At 38.7% G+C, this 16,206-nt stretch overlaps 1 protein-coding gene across 4 annotated transcripts in view; it reads left to right on the forward strand.

The window, feature by feature from the left end:
* Window positions 1-16,206, forward strand: part of LOC136864081 (solute carrier family 25 member 3) — a 69,555-nt gene that overhangs the window by 31,696 nt on the left and 21,653 nt on the right. For all 4 annotated transcript variants that reach the window (XM_067140626.2, XM_067140627.2, XM_067140628.2 and 1 more), the window contains exons 4-5: window positions 3,908-3,982; window positions 13,412-13,573. In XM_067140626.2, coding sequence (XP_066996727.1) covers window positions 3,908-3,982; window positions 13,412-13,573 — 237 coding nt within the window. The remainder of the gene's footprint in view (window positions 1-3,907; window positions 3,983-13,411; window positions 13,574-16,206) is intronic.

The raw sequence follows: 16,206 nt of genomic DNA on the forward strand, positions 1-16,206 counted from the left end.
TACACCTAAGTGGGGAACCTTCTCGGTTTGCGTTGACTCTGAGTTGGGCCATTGTGTGAGACACACTATAGGTCTGCGTTACTTGTACGTATTGCAATACTTGTGAGTAGTACCATCTTTTGTGGAACACCGTGGGTCTTCGCTACTTCTGATTAATACCCCAACATGACACATACCATGGTTCTATTTTACTCGCGACATGTACCATTCTGTGGGGCCTTAGACGTGGATTTTGCACCCCCTTTAGACACCAAGCATCATTGTGCTTTATAAGTGGTTCCTTGGTCGGTAATAATCTTATTTTCGATCTGCATTGAGTCCGGATCCACTGGTTTTTGTTTGTTTGTTTTGTGATTTGTTGAGTTCCTGTCCATCCATTCATTCTTCATGCCATATTTTCTTTTTTTTTTTTTTTTTTTTTCGTCAGTGGATGCCTTTGCAATTTTTGTTCTTTCATTTCGTACCATTAGGGGCCGATAACCTTTGATGTTAGGCTCTTAAAACAACAAGCATCATCATCATCAAAATGTTCAAACAAATTGAGAACTCTGCCAGTTGTGAAGTGAGGGGCGTGATTAAATTTCTTAATGCATGAAACATTCGACCTTGCGATATTTGCCAATTAACGGAGGGGTATGGAGACAGTGTGATGGACAAGTCGTCTGTTCAGCGCTGGTGTTGCAACTTCAACCTGGGGAGGGGGAATACACACGACGACGAGTGTTCAGGGAGACCATCTGTTATTACAGACCAACTGCTGAGCGCATTAGACGAATGCGTGAGGAACGATCGGCGCGTCACAATTGAACTCTGTGAACATTTTCCTAATGTGTCTCCAACGATTGTTCATGAAATTGTCAAAGACCATCTGCATTATTCAAAAATCTGCAAGGTGGGTCCCTCGCATGCTTAGAGGAGCACAAAACCAAGCGTATGGCTACAGCACTGACGTTTCTGGGACGTTATTCCGATCAAGGAGACTCTTTCCTGACTCGCATCATTACTGGGGACGAAACATGGGTTTGTTATGCATCACCTGAGAGTAAAAGACAGTCAATGGAGTGGCATCATGCTCATTCACCAACCAGACAAAAAAAATTCAAGACAGTTCTGTCCACCAGGAAACTCATGGCAACCATTTTCTGGGATCGCCGAGGTGTACTTCTCATTGATTTTATGGCCCGTGGAGACACAATTAATGCTAAAGCGTTTTGTGAAACATTAAAGAAATTACGTCGGGCAATACAAAATCAACGGCGAGGTCTATTGTATACAGGAGTCATTCTCCTTCATGACAATGCCAGGCCTCATGCAGCTGCGATAACACAACTTTTGCAGCAATTCAAGTGGAAAACCTTCGACCATTCACTGTATAGCCCGCATTTGGCCTCTTCGGATTTTCATCTCTTTACGAAGCTTAAAGACTTTGTGGCGGGAAAAGTATTTGACAGCGATGAAGAACTTGTACGAGCCATGACTACGTATCTCAATACGCTGGCGGCGGAGGACTATGACGCTCGAATACAAAAACTCGCCCCACGTTATGACAAATGCCTAAATTTGCTCGGAGATTCTGTGGAGAAGTAAAAATGTGTATATTTAATATTTACTCCTGCGTCTTTATTTCGCAAACGGGTACCACTTTCCGGATGGCCTTCGTATTTCAAATAGCTGCGTCGGTGACTATTTATGGTATTTTCTTTTCACACTGTGGCCATAAATCATAAACATTATCTCAAGTGTTGAGAGATAGCTAAAAGTTGAATTTCCGTACGTGGTACAGTCTAATAAAGGGAACTATTATGCATTTTGTTCCGTGCTTGTTACATTTTCTTGTAACCATTTTTGTTTTCTTAATTTAGGACTTAAAATTTAATTCACCTTGTAACTGTAGGCCTTGTTTCGAGACCGTGGTGCATTATATGCGATAAATCCATTTATTAAAAAATCTTACTTTTAATTTCTGAAAGTTGGCAGGAATGGTAATCCAATCTGCGCACCTCAATACTTGAAGATACTTTTATAATAGAAAATTGCCTTTCATTTGCGTTTTATGTATAAGAAATTAATCCTACGTAATGGTGTTCAGTACAAGTACACCAAAACTAAATAAGATAATCTTCACGTGCTCTTGGGTAGGCAACCGGCTCATCAGAATTGTAATGTTTGCTTACCTTCCCCTGATTAGTAATCGGGTAGTTTCGCCTGTGTGTTGTAGTGTGTGCCACCTGATATTAGCTGTGTAGACCATTTTGTGTGAAATATGCAATGATTAAAACAGGGTGAATTTCAATTATATTCTGAAGGAAAAAAATGTTAAATATAAGCAAAAAGGCTACATTTTAATTCTTTATAGTGAAAGCTTGAAATTTTTTACAATTTAATATTTTTAACACACATTAAGTAGGGAAAAGGGAATGGTCCCAAAGATAATTTCGCTATTCTGAACATTTCGTTACACTGGCGTTCGTTATAATGGCATTTTTCTGTTTATCTAGAGCACCAAGCCTACTGTCTACATGATCACTCTTAGAATTAAAATAGTATAAGATGTAATCCAGTTGGATGTTGTAAAATGATTTTATACCATTTCAATTGTGGAAAATAACTATGGTATTAAAATGTTCTTTAAAATGTTAAAAGGGAAAGTCCTCTCAGCTGAGTTTGGTCTATATGGAACATGTGTAATCGGACAATTCCAATGTGTTGAGTTTCCCCACTGTATCCTCTGGAAAGGTAGTTTGTTATGTGGCACTTCCCCATACAGGACGAAACGTATTCCCACCAATATATCACTTAATGTATGAGATAGTGTTGAACCGGTGGAACCTTTCATTTGAAAAATTCATGGCAACACTGTAGCAAGTTTCTTGCTTCACTTCCTGCCATGACAATTCTCACCTTTAAATGCCATTGTTTGGTCAGGGATTAAATTTTAAGTGCCTGTCTCATTAGCATTATATGTCTGGAGGGCATATTTGGATGTCTGTTTCATAAACTTCATTTCCACTGTCTTGCTTCCACCATATGTGCTTGCCATTAATTCCATGCCCTATCTTAAATTTATATAGCTAGCTTAATTAGGCATGAAGATCTTCTGTACAGAGCCTGGTTGCCAGTTCAGTTGCTCTTTAGCTAAACATAGGCCACTGATAGGGATATTTTCTACTGTGTGCTGCTGGAACCACTGCTATAAAGTCTTCAGGCTGTTTTCTGCCTTGAATCATATGTTGTTGCTGGACACCGTATACACATGCACTTTTTTCAATCTGTTGCTTTTGCTGCAGTAGAATTTATGGTGAATGAAGTAATGCCTCATTCTTTGGCAGTATCTAATGTTTTTTATTGCAGTTTTCCTTCACAAATGTTAATATTTCATTTCTCAGCAATTTAACTTATTTTTTCCCTACCACCTGTGCTGTCACAGTGCTCTGTCATTAATGACCTGTAAATGATACCAGGAGTAACGGCTTACAGACTAGTACCCATGCACTTACTGGGCAGTGAACATTTTCCACAATTATTGTATAAGGACAAGCAGTGACCACGTGTGTGGCATCAAAAGATAGGTAGCAAGGAATGTAGTCTGTAACAATTGTTCTAACGTGCGTTTTTGCAAAATATCTGACCTATATTTTAATTTATAGATGTCTTCTCAAAAGACTAAATATGATCGCATAAACATAAATTATCTGAAATAAATTACCATGGGAAGAATACAGTAGGAATTTTGTAGAGACCTAAAATACAAAAAGGAGTAAGCATAAAGAACATAATGTATAAGAGGTTTTACAGTCTGTAATGTCCTTATTTCTTGGTGTTCTTATGTGTTTAGATTAACATAAGGTTTTTTCTGTAGATTACTACATTACTGACATGTGTTCTTTGTTACTTTTCTTATTTGCAGATTACCTTGAAAGAAGATGGTGCAAGGGGTTTGGCAAAAGGTTGGGCACCAACATTTATTGGTTATTCCATGCAAGTAAGTGCTGCTTAAATATCATTATCCATGTTATATGCTCTAACAGTAAAACAGAATTTTAAAATATAAATATGTAATTTATATTATATTTGTAGTGATCAGTGTGATGAAGCGCTTCAGTAGGCTCATATTCAAACCGATGCAGATCTGTCACCATCCAGATTCTGTACCTTTTTCTTCCTTGTACTTTCTTACATCTTACTCCAGCACTTGTCGCTTCCTTTTATCTTTCGATTAACATTACCTGCACTCGGGATACCTTGTTGTATTTTTACTTTCACTTGCAACAGGATAATGAATTATTAACTTCCCATTCAAATAGAACATTTTTATAAGTAGCTGACAGTCTGTGCCTGTGATTCATTGTTCATAGTTGATGTTTCAAGTCTTGCAGAACTTGAACTGAACTCCCATATCCCCAGAAAAGGATGGTTTTAGAGAGTTTTAAGTTGGCAAAATAAGCTCTTACTTCTAGCCATTGTCCTATTAAACTCCTTTCATGCAGTTACCAAACTTTAAAACAGTATAAGATAATGTGTACTTTTAAAACTTGTATTATTAGTCATCTTATATTGTGTTGTTCACTTAATGTATAGAGTGGTCTACCAGCTGCTTCAAAACTTCCTGAAGGCATGCACCTCTTCTAAAACTGCTAGTGCTTAACCCATCTGCTTACCTTATAAACATCAATTCCGGATCTTTAAATTACCATATAAATGCTGGTGTTTATAAGGTCCATGCAACGCAGCGGTCAAATGATATCACTGCAACTACTGGCTCAAACTTTGTCAAACTTTTCATAGAAATACTCAAAAATAGATCATTTCAATGGAATGTGCTACATTATAGTGAAAAGTATGAATTGTGCACTGTAAACTCACCTAGTAATTCTTACGGTGCGTCGGAACATTTACGTTCGTAATATTTATACCCTCCTCTGCGAACCATGTGACCTTGCCGCGGTGGGGAGGCTTGCATGTCCCAATGATGCAGATAGCCGAGTCGCAGGTGCAACCATATCGGATGGGTATCTGTTGAGAGACCAGACTAAGGAATGGTTCATTGAAAGGGGGTAGCAGCCTTTCGGTAGTTGCAAGGGCGGCAGTCTAGATGATTGACTGATACAGCCTTGTAATAATACTCAACATGGCTTAGCTGGGTTGATACTGCTACACGGCTGAAAGCAACGGGAAACTACAGCCGTAACTACCTCCCGAGGACATGCAGCTCTCTGTATGAATGATGTACTGATGATGGCTTCCTCCCGGGTAAAATATTCCGGAGGTAAACTAGTCCCCCATTCGGATCTCCGGGTGGGGACTACACGAGAGGGGGCGATCATCAGGAAGATGGATACTGACATTCTGCGAGTCGGAGCGTGGAATGTTAGAAGTTTGAATCATCGTAGTAGGTTAGTGAATCTGAAAAGGGAGATGGATAGGCTAACGTTAGATGTAGTTGGTATAAGTGAAGTACGTTGGCAGGAAGAACAAGATTTTTGGTCAGGCGACTACCGAATTATCAACACAAAATCAAACGGGAAATGCAGGAGTTGGTTTAATAAGAAAATAGGGCAGCGGGTAAGCTACTACGACCAGCGTAGTGAAAGAATTATTGTCGTCAAGATAAGACACCAAACCAATGCCCACCACAATAGTGCAGGTTTATATGCCTACTAGTTCAGCGGATGATGAAGAAATTGAAAGAATATATGAGGATATAGAAGATTTAATACAATATGTAAAAGGTGACTAGAATCTAATTGTGATGGGAGACTGGAATGCAGTGGTAGGCCAAGGAAGAGAAGGTAGTACAGTAAGAGAATTTGGATTGGGACAAAGGAACGAAAGAGGAAGTCGGCTTGTTGAATTCTGCACTGATCATAATTTAGTCCTTGCCAATACTTGGTATGTTTACATAGAACAGGCTGTAAAGGAAATCAAAGAGAAATTTGGAAAGGGAATCACAGTCCAAGGAGAGGAAATCAAAACCTTGAGATTTGCCGATGATATTGTTGTTTTATCTGAGACTGCAGAAGATCTCGAAGTTGCTGAATGGTATGGATGAAGTCTTGGGTAAGGAGTACAAGATGAAAATAAATAAGTCCAAAACAAAAGTAATGGAGTGCAGTCGAATGAAGGCAGGTGATGTAGGAAATATTAGATTAGGAAACGAAGTCTTAAAGGAAGTAGATGAATATTGTTACTTGGGTAGTAAAATAACTAACGATGGCAGAAGTAAGGACATAAAATGCAGACTAGCACAAGCAAGGAAGAGCTTTCTTAAAAGAAATTTGTTCACTTCAAACATTGATATCTGAATTAGAAAGATGTTTTTGAAGACTTTTGTGTGGAGCGTGGCATTGTATGCAAGTGAAACATGGACGATAACTAGCTCGGAACGAAAGAGAATAGAAGCTTTTGAAATGGGGTGTTACAGAAGAATGCTGCATTTGAGATGGATAGATTGAATCACGAATGAAGAGATACTGAATCGAATTGGTGAGGAGATCGATTTGGCTAAATTTGACGAGAAGAATAGATAGAATGATAGGACACATCTGAAGACACCCTGGACTTGTTCAGTTGGTTTTTGAAGGAAGTGTAGGTGGTAAGAACGGTAGGGGTAGACCAAGGTATATGACAAGCAGATTAGAGCAGATGTAGGATGCAATAATTACGTATAAATGAAAAGGTTAGCACAGGATAGGGTGGCATGGAGTTCTGCATCAAACCAGTCTATGGACTGATGACTGCAACAACATGCAAATTGTCATTTTTTCTACTTCCAGTTCTGTGTTTCTTGAAACAGCTGATTCAAGCATGAGATAGTGGTTAGTTTGTAATCAGGCATGAGAGGCAGAGAAATCACTTCAGAGTTCATATACAGTTTCTGAAGCCCGCAGTCTTAAATCTTCATTGCTTAAATTTTTCCTTCCCCTTCTTTCCTGCTGGAAACGGGAATAGTTTCCCATACATAATTTTTTTTATTATTCAGTCGGACTAGAAAAGGCCAGAAAAACAACACATAGGGAATCTTCCACCTGGGTGACTGCCCTAAATGCAGATCAGTAGTAACTGACTTACCAATGTACCCATATTTTCAAAGTACTACCCCCTCAAGTAAAGATGTTGCTCATAGTTCACTTAAAGTATAGTATTTCCAGACATGTGAAAGTGATAATCCCTTTTTATCACCTTCGTTAAGCCAGAATTTTACAGCCTTCCTCTCGTAGTAAATACTGATTTCTCGCACACTCTTTACGGGGCTAGGAACATAACTAGAATTTGACAATTTGCATGGCGACTGAATCTTAGCATCACTAGATTCCAGGCAGTCATGTTCTAGTTTCGAGCTTGGACATGGAACTTGACTTGGGCAGAAGGTTTTGACAAACTGAATCACAGAGGAGACTATGAAAGCAACTGAAGTAACATCATGGGAAACCACTTCAATATGTTACAGTTCTCTTAAGGATATTTTGCATCAAATTGGTCAGTTATTGCAGAGGTGCCAACTATTACAGATTGTCCGAAATTATTACGCATTTCACCTCACGATTATGGAATTGCGGTCAAAGGGTACATTACGGAAAAGCTGACATCACGAAAAAATAATTTTCTACGGGGGGGGGGGGAGGAACAATGTTCAATCCTTTCGAACCTTCCTCCTAAATCTTCCTCGTTTCAATGCTTATGAGTTGGCAACGATACTAATTCGATCATGACTTCCTTTTGCTACCTATAGTCTTTGCACAATTCATTGTGAATTAAGGAGCGCAGGTGCTGCTTTTCTCCACTATAAATCCCTCAGTAATGTTGTATTTGCTGTGTTAAGTGTACCTGAGAGTTGACAGATTGAGAAAGAAGTGAGGCCTACATTAAGCACATCTGCACTGGAATACCTTATGATTCAGAAGACTAAAATGCCTTCACAGTGGGAGGATGCTTCAAGAAAAATTATGCTGAACAGCAGCTGCTGCGTGAGAAACAAGCTACAGGGAATGTTTTATCACAGAACTAATGGGTTGCATGCAAATGTTATTGTGTAATATGATGTAGTTTCAGATTGCTAGAGGGAAGGGCAAAAGGTGTCATTATCGAGAAGGAAGTTAACGGCTTGCTCCTTAGAGGTGCAGTTTATCAGGTGAAGTTCAGGAATTCTAGGCCTATCGTTAATATGCAGCTTTCCGTGACCTGCCTTCGATGTCTAGAGCTTTTATCTGTGTTGAAAATAATGTTCCTTACACAAGGGATGACAATGAAAATTTTCAAAGCTGGGAAAAATGGGATCGTACTAAGCAGTAATAGCATAAAGCGGTGACATGACGACATGAGTGAGATGTTTTTATGCAAGTTTTAATATGATGGAAATCTCGACTTTGAGCTAAGCTAGAGAACTTGTTAAGAAATGTGCTAGTGTACATTTTTTAAAAGAAGAAAGAGGTTTGTAACAGTGCAGAAATCACAGTTCTGTCCCATTTTACAAAAATGCAGAATAGAAAAGATGAGGGGGGGGGGGGGGGGGGGAGGTGGAAGTGTACCACAAGAACAGTAGTTAATTTTAGATATTGATCAGCTGGTCAGAAAAAGAATTCAGGTTGGAAAAACTTAATGTACCCATTGAGTACCTTTACTGTTTATTGTAGTGAAGTCATGAGGGTAGGAAAAGGAGATGGTCTGGGAATGAACAGTTAATTGCTGATACTGTGACTTTGGGAAAGGATGGGAGAGTTCCTGGGGTAACATTTTGTGGGATATAGTTGAACATCAGATAAAAACAATGATCTGAGGAAGATGAGAAGGCAAGGAATGATAATCACTTACTGTACTTCATCCTGGGAGAACACATCTTAAATGCTTAAAATTCTCTACATATTCCAGCTTTGTATCCCCAGTCTGACATCTCTTGGCTTTACCTATCTAATCAATGTAGTCCCAGAGCGGCTAACTTGCATATCAAGCTCGCCACACTTCTTTTCAAATCCCAAGATATTAGACAACAGGGTTTCTGCACAGTATGCCATAAAGACAAAAGTTGTAGGCCAAACTGCTTACTAGAGTTTCACATAATTGAATCCCTCCCTGCCACTTAACGTTTCAGCCATGTAAATTTTCAACAATAAAGGTGAGATTGCAAACTAGTCTAACCCCTGTAAGTACCTTGAACTCGTTTTACCAGCAGTTCTTACTGCAGCCCAGTTGTCAGCAGAAATGGCTTTGATTCACTTTAATAATTTATCACAAATCCTAGTCACCTGTACGGTGCACATCTTTTCCCTCTAATCTCTCAAATGCCTTCTAGATCTGTGGGTCATTAACATAATCGTCTATTCCTCTCTGCGCCTTTTTCAGTTAGCTGGTGAATACTGAAAATCTGATCCTGACAGCCCGTCAGTGGTCTTTGACCACACTGGTTTTCATCCAACTTATTCTCAACCACTCATTGCACCCTGGTTTCCAAAGTCCCAGTGAGCACCTTGACTGGTATACTGATTAACAAGATACCTTGATAGTTTTTGTAATCCTTAGTTTCCTTGCTTATAGATAGGTGCACTACTTTTTGTCCAGTCAGAAGGTACCTTACTAACACTTCATGCTAGTCTTATTATGCTATGAAGCCATTTCATCCCTGCATTCCCACTATATTTCAACATTTAAGATGTAATTTAATCTATTCCTGCTGCTTTATGACGGAGTTTATTTACTATCCTTTCCAATTCCTCAAGCATAATTTCACAATCAGTGTCCTCCTTTCCATGAGCTTGGTCGTTCACAGCTTCACTGGGAAGATTTCCTTTTATGCTGAGAATATTTTCAAAATATTCATTCCACCTGACCAGGGTTTCCCTGAGATTTATGAGTTAACCTGATTTAGCCAAGACACTGTTCATTTCCTTTTTCCCTCTTTTTTCTAAGATTTTTTTGTTACTGTCCTGAAAGGTTTTCCTACTGCTTGACCTAGCTTTTCCACATTCTTGCAAAAAAAATTCCAAGACTTTGTGGATTCAACAACTGTTAGTTTCATTCTTTCATCTACGCACAATCCCTATCTGCATCAGTCCTTGTTTGGAGCCCTTTCTGATATGCCTTCTTTTTATGTTCACAAGCTTCTTTCACTTCATTCCACCAAGATGTTCACTTTTTCCCATCTTTGCACAGTTGTTCCCTAGGCATTCCCTTGCTATTTCTACTACAGCATCCCTTTATGCCACCCATTCTCTTTCTATATCCTGAACCTGCTTACTGTCCGTTGTTTGGAACTTTTCACTAATTTCCATGTACTTCTCTAATTTCCTAATCCTGGAGATTTTCTACCCTTATTCGTCTGCGGACAGATTTCACTCTATTCTAGGTATTCAGATACTTAGTTCATTGCCGATTAGATAGTGGTCCGTTTTATTGAAAAATCCTGGAAAACTTTCACATTCCTAACAGATTCCTTGAACTCAGTCTAATATATAGTTTATTACTGATCTGGTGGTCCTACCCTCCTTGTGTAGCAATGAATAGCCTTATTCGTAACTGCTAATCACATACTAACACAGGAGTCCAGTAAATGCTTCCAATTCTTATTACCGAGCTAGATAGCTGCTGCCGCTTAAGTGCGGCCAGTATTCAGTATTCGGGAGATAGTGGGTTCGGACTCCACTGTTGGCAGCCCTGAAAATGATTTTCCTCGCCTGTTAAATTTGATTGATATTCAATTACTCCCATATGTCCGAAGCGTGCTTAAAGCGCTCTGAGCGTGCTCTGTGAAAAGTCTGGGAGGCGAGGGACTCCTCGGAAACAACTTGGCAAATGAAATTGAATTCGATGGGGAGCTATCAATATTAATGGGGCTTATGGAAGAAAGAATGTAGAATTGCCTGAGTCAGCAAAGAGGATGCATCTGGATGTGTTAGGAGTAAGCGATATTCGGGTAAGGGGAGATAACGAGAGAGATTATAAAGTGTACATTATGGGTGTTAAAAAGGGAAGGGCAGATTATGGGGTAGGTCTGTTTATCGGGAATACCATTGCACACAATATTGTTTCTGTTAGGCACGTAAATGAGCAAATGATGTGGGTAGATTTGGCAGTTGGAGGAATTAGGACTAGAATTGTCTCGGTGTAATTCACCATGTGAAGATGCAGATGAGGATTAAGTTGAAAAGTTTTATGAAGCATTCATTGACATCGTAGTCAGGGTCATCAGCAAAGATAGGACAGTGATTATGGGCGACTTCAATGCGAGAGTTGGAAATAGAACTGAAGGGTACGATAGGTTGATTGGTAAATGTGGGGAAGATATGGAAGTTATTGGGTATGGGAAGTGTTGCTAGTATGAGTTTAGCAGTTACGAATACATTCTTCAAGCATACGGCCATTCACTGCTACACATGGGACGCTAGGGGTTCCAGATCCATGACTCAGATGTCAGGGATGCTCGCTGACTCAGGACCACTTACTAGGCCACTCAACTGTTGTCCATGGTTCACAAACTAAGACATTACTTCAGTAACCATTGATCATTTTTTGTTGTGATGTGTTTTGTTTATTCTGCTGCCATTTATCTCTGATAGATGAGATTACTGCTGAGTCTTATCTCAAATCATTTAAGAAAGAATCCCTGGGGCCCCTTATAATTGCCTCTTTATCACAGGCAGGGATAGCGTGGATGTTATTGTAACGCACCAACCCACTGGGGAGAATAATGGTTGGTGAATAAGCCAGAGCTTTATTCATAATTTTGATTTCCCCCTGTCCAGCTCCTCCCTGATCATGGTATTGGTGGCACTTTGTGGCATGTGGAAACTGATGTGGCGTCTGACCTGCTGTTCTTATTTGGGAGATCAGATATTCTTTCACCTTATGCTTCAGTTACAAGGTGATGAATATAAATTACTTTTTGTTGAAGTGTTTTGTCATTTTTTGGCATGATCTTCGTCAGCCGCGGCTAACCTTCAAGTCAGACACACTGATTCCATGTGCAGCGGCTATTTCTTGCTCTTAAAAATACGGCATTTCGTTAGAAATATCTTATCAAACGTTGCCTAGCGAAATAATTTATGTAAGTAGATTCACCTCTGCTTGCGGAAACTTGCTGCTTTTTGGTCCGCAAACTTTTTTGCGAGACTGGTTGGTTGCTTTAAGTGCACTTTTCTGTTGCTGCGGTAGCGCATGTTGTATCCAGACTGTGAATACTTGCAGCCTGCTGCCCTGATACCATATTACTTGAATACTTGCTTACTGTGGACTAACAAACAATTTTGAGATCTCGGAATGTCCCGTACCCAAAACACTCATAAAAATATGTTTGTACCGGACTGGAATAGCGTCACTTCTGGGCTGATTCTTTCGCTGAACTAGAGCAGTGGGTTGAATGCCTGCTTTTGCAATAAGAAGGCTGCTACTCAAGTAGTTGATATATTAATTTCAAATCTTATCCAGAGCTGCCTGATGGATGTTCGAAGTGGGCGAGTCAAATATGTGAACATTTTTTTTCTCCAGTTTGGACCCAAAAATATTGGGATGCAATTTTCATTGTTTGATTTGTGCAATTGTAAATTTCTACTTCAATGTTGTGATTGCCTGCTAGTCTCAAACAGGTTTTCATATAGTATTGATTGGTTTTTGGTGCATTTTATTTCCTTATTCGTCTTTATATTAAGGGCAGCCGCGGCTGTTAATGCAGCTGCCTCCGTACTAGCACTATTTTGATGATGATGATGCTTGTTGTTTTAAGGGGCCTAACATCGAAGGTCATCGGCCCAGCCCTATTTTGCATTCAATGATACGAACATACTATTCAGCATGAATATTTCCTGAAGTCTTGTGTATAAATCAGTGTGGCCTGAGAATTATATTCCTGCACCTGGATGTTTGCTTATTGACTTCACTAGTAAGAGATTAAGGGTTATAGAAGTTTATAGCTCCTACACTTAAGGGCAAGTTCAAGCTTGAAATAGTTTCTTGGCAAGTAGTAATGCTAGTTTTCAGGCACAAGTCTGTGAATCTGTTGAAATAGGCATGATAATTATCCTCTTACATGGTAAAAATTCCTGGAACCTGCTGAAGGCTAGAGGTTCAACATTTACCATTATTCCTTATAAAATTAAGGTCTGTAGAGTAATAAAACTTGTAATTGTGGAGATGATAGTATCTAAAGGTAAACTTCTGAAAATACTAAATGCTTATGCATTTCATAATTCTTATTTCAAGTGTTCTAGCATGTTATTAAAGTATAAAAATAGTGTTCTTCCAGTATTTTTGATTTGTCAAGTTAGCTAGGCTTATTTTCATTGTTTGATTTGTGCAATTGTAAATTTCTACTTCAGTGTTGTGATTGCCTGCTAGTCTCACAGGTTTTCATATAGTATTGATTGCTTTTTGGTGCATTTTATTTCCTTATTCGTCTTTATATTAATTATAGTGAATTTTGTTTCAGGGTTTATGTAAATTTGGACTGTATGAAGTCTTCAAGGTATTCTATTCCGACTTGTTGGGCGAAGAAAATAGTTACCTCTGGCGAACGTCCCTGTATTTAGCAGCTTCTGCATCAGCAGAGTTCTTTGCCGACATAGCTCTAAGTCCTATGGAGGCTGCTAAGGTACTGGTTTTGTAAGAATGTGTGAGTAGTTTGGAGTAAATCTTTCCTACTATGAGCAGTAGGATTGAGTTATCTTAAAATCGGAATATCTGAATCCTGTGAAATGAACATGCATGAACCTTTTTTGTATCCTTTTAACGGTCATTTTCTGTTAACCACCCCATTGTTAAAACCAAGTCACTTCCTTCCAACACTTGGCGATGTGGCAGATGCAGCGCAGTCTCGGACGTCAATCATATGTTTTTGCATCAAGCTGCCTCCTAACCCCTCAGTGATGCTAAACACTGCAGTGCTGCATTACCCAGCGGGTGGAAGTGATTAACAGTGCGAGCGCTATAAAAATGTGGTCTCTTCAAATATTTGCTGTTACTACAATATTGCTCAGATTGTTTTCAGTGTGTTCACAGTACAAGGAATGTAGTTCACATTATTTTATTCCTTACACTGATGGGAACTTTAGTTATATTTCAGACAGAATTATAGTTGGCGGTCTTTTACTTGCAGGAGATATTACAGGATGCAATGAAAGCTAGCGTCATTGTTCCCTCGGAAACTGAATGTAGAAAAGTTGGAGATGTGAGTTCAGATTAATTTAACACAAACCCCAGGTTAATTGGACGATTATTTCATGAGAAAGATACCCTGTGTTTTGAGTGGTCATCGTCCATCCCTTGGGCTTTCACACAGTTCACCCCGTTTTTCTGCGCCAGTTCTTGCTTTGCTTTGTGGAAATAAATTGGCTGTATCTTAGTTCAGTTTGGTGTGATGTAATAGTCTTATTTTATTCAAAACTTATACTTCACTTTCATTCATACTGCATCATATGATACTTCCACACCGTGGAATGTCGCATTTTACACTAAGAGCGAGCCAAGTAATTCAGGGTCGTAAGAGGTTTCAAGGCATTGAAAGAAGTATAGGAGTCTCTGAACAAGTCAGTATATGTTGATTGAAAGGCTACTGATCTGTGTACACTTAAAAAAAAAAAATCAAGTAGTTAGACACAGGTACTGTAGACTGCATTAAAAAGCTTAGGAAAGAAAAAAGACTGGCACCCAATCATGTCAACATGCACATTGGTGAAAAATTTTGAATCATTCAATCAATATTTGTAAGGAAATGTGATGTAAGGAATTGCACGTTCGAGTGCAGCGAAAATGCAAGTCTGTACGCACTCAAGCAGAAAGAGACTATTTCAGTTGCTCTAAAAAGAAGACGCTTATTTGAGCTGGTTTGTTCTTTGAAAGTTCTTCAACTTCAGAAATGTGCCTTTCCCATCTTGACATTAAAACTTTAAAAGTTGGTACAAAATGAAAGTAAGCCTACAGAAGTAGACTAGTAATCTTTAAATCACTGTAACAATGATTTATTAAACAGTATCCTCTTTATTCAATACATTATAGTATAATGTGCATTTTAAAACCTTAAATTTCACACGTCACATGTTTTGATCCTAATCGGATAATCTTAAGTAGATTGCTAAAAATTGATATATACATATCATAGTTAAAAACATTTAAAATTGAAGCAAGAATGGTGTTATGAATGTTAAAATGTCCTTAAAACGTTCATGCTCTTACAAGGTAGTGTTATAATCTTCAGTGAACGCTGTTATCCACTTGTTATAATGTTCTCTTGATGTTTCATTTGCTAATTCTGCTAATTGGATTAGGCGGTATCTGATATTTCATGATTTGGTTTGCTGCCAATGAAAATTATAATTGTTTAAGTCTTGGTGATATACAGTAGAAGTTTGTTATAGCGAGAATTCATAACAGCGAAAAATGTACTCGTTATATCCGATTTTTGTATTAAAATCGGTATGAAACGGCAATCAGTTTGTTCAAAACTTACGTTTCCGTAGATGATATCCACACTAAGGCTTACTTGTTTGTTATTTTTCGTAATCCGATACTACGTGAAAGTGTGTTTAATTTCATTCTGAAAAAAATATAGTACCGTATATCTCCAAATCCAAGATGAAACCCACTTATTCGTTCAAAAATTTAAATCAGGCTCAAAAAAAAGTTTGTAAAATCATACGAATGCCTTGTCTTACAGTGGGCCTACACATTTTTAGACTATTTTTAGACGCCGAACATTGACTTTCGTCACACCGAATTTCTTTATTTTTGGCGGCTGCACAATTATTAATTTCCGCGGGTTTAAGGCCCATTAGCTCAACATTGGCATCATAATACCGAAGAGAACTCGTTGAAAATTTTCCGGCAATAACTATTCCATGCGTCTCTACAATAAAACGATCCATCAGGAAATTATTCTTGCTGTCTATAAAACTGTTACTTTTACGCAGCGCAGATATAACGTTATTTACGCATTTATTACAGAAATATGTTCTCTTTAATTTCGAATTTTCTTTACGGAATAACTGTCGACTGATATTATTAATAGACTCCGACATCGCCTTCGAATGTCGACGAGAGAAATCGCTAGTGCACATAGCGAGGAAACAATACCAAAGGTAATCGATCGCATGCAATATCATCGCTGGGGTGCATAAATATCGGCAAGGGAAAAAATCGCGCACACGCGTAATCGCTCGTAATAACGGATGCGCCAGTGATAAGGTTTTTCAAGGAACTGTATCTCACGTAAGGATGGTTACGGCATAC

The sequence above is a fragment of the Anabrus simplex genome, chromosome 2, assembly GCF_040414725.1.
Source record: "Anabrus simplex isolate iqAnaSimp1 chromosome 2, ASM4041472v1, whole genome shotgun sequence".
Lineage (NCBI taxonomy): Eukaryota > Metazoa > Arthropoda > Insecta > Orthoptera > Tettigoniidae > Anabrus > Anabrus simplex.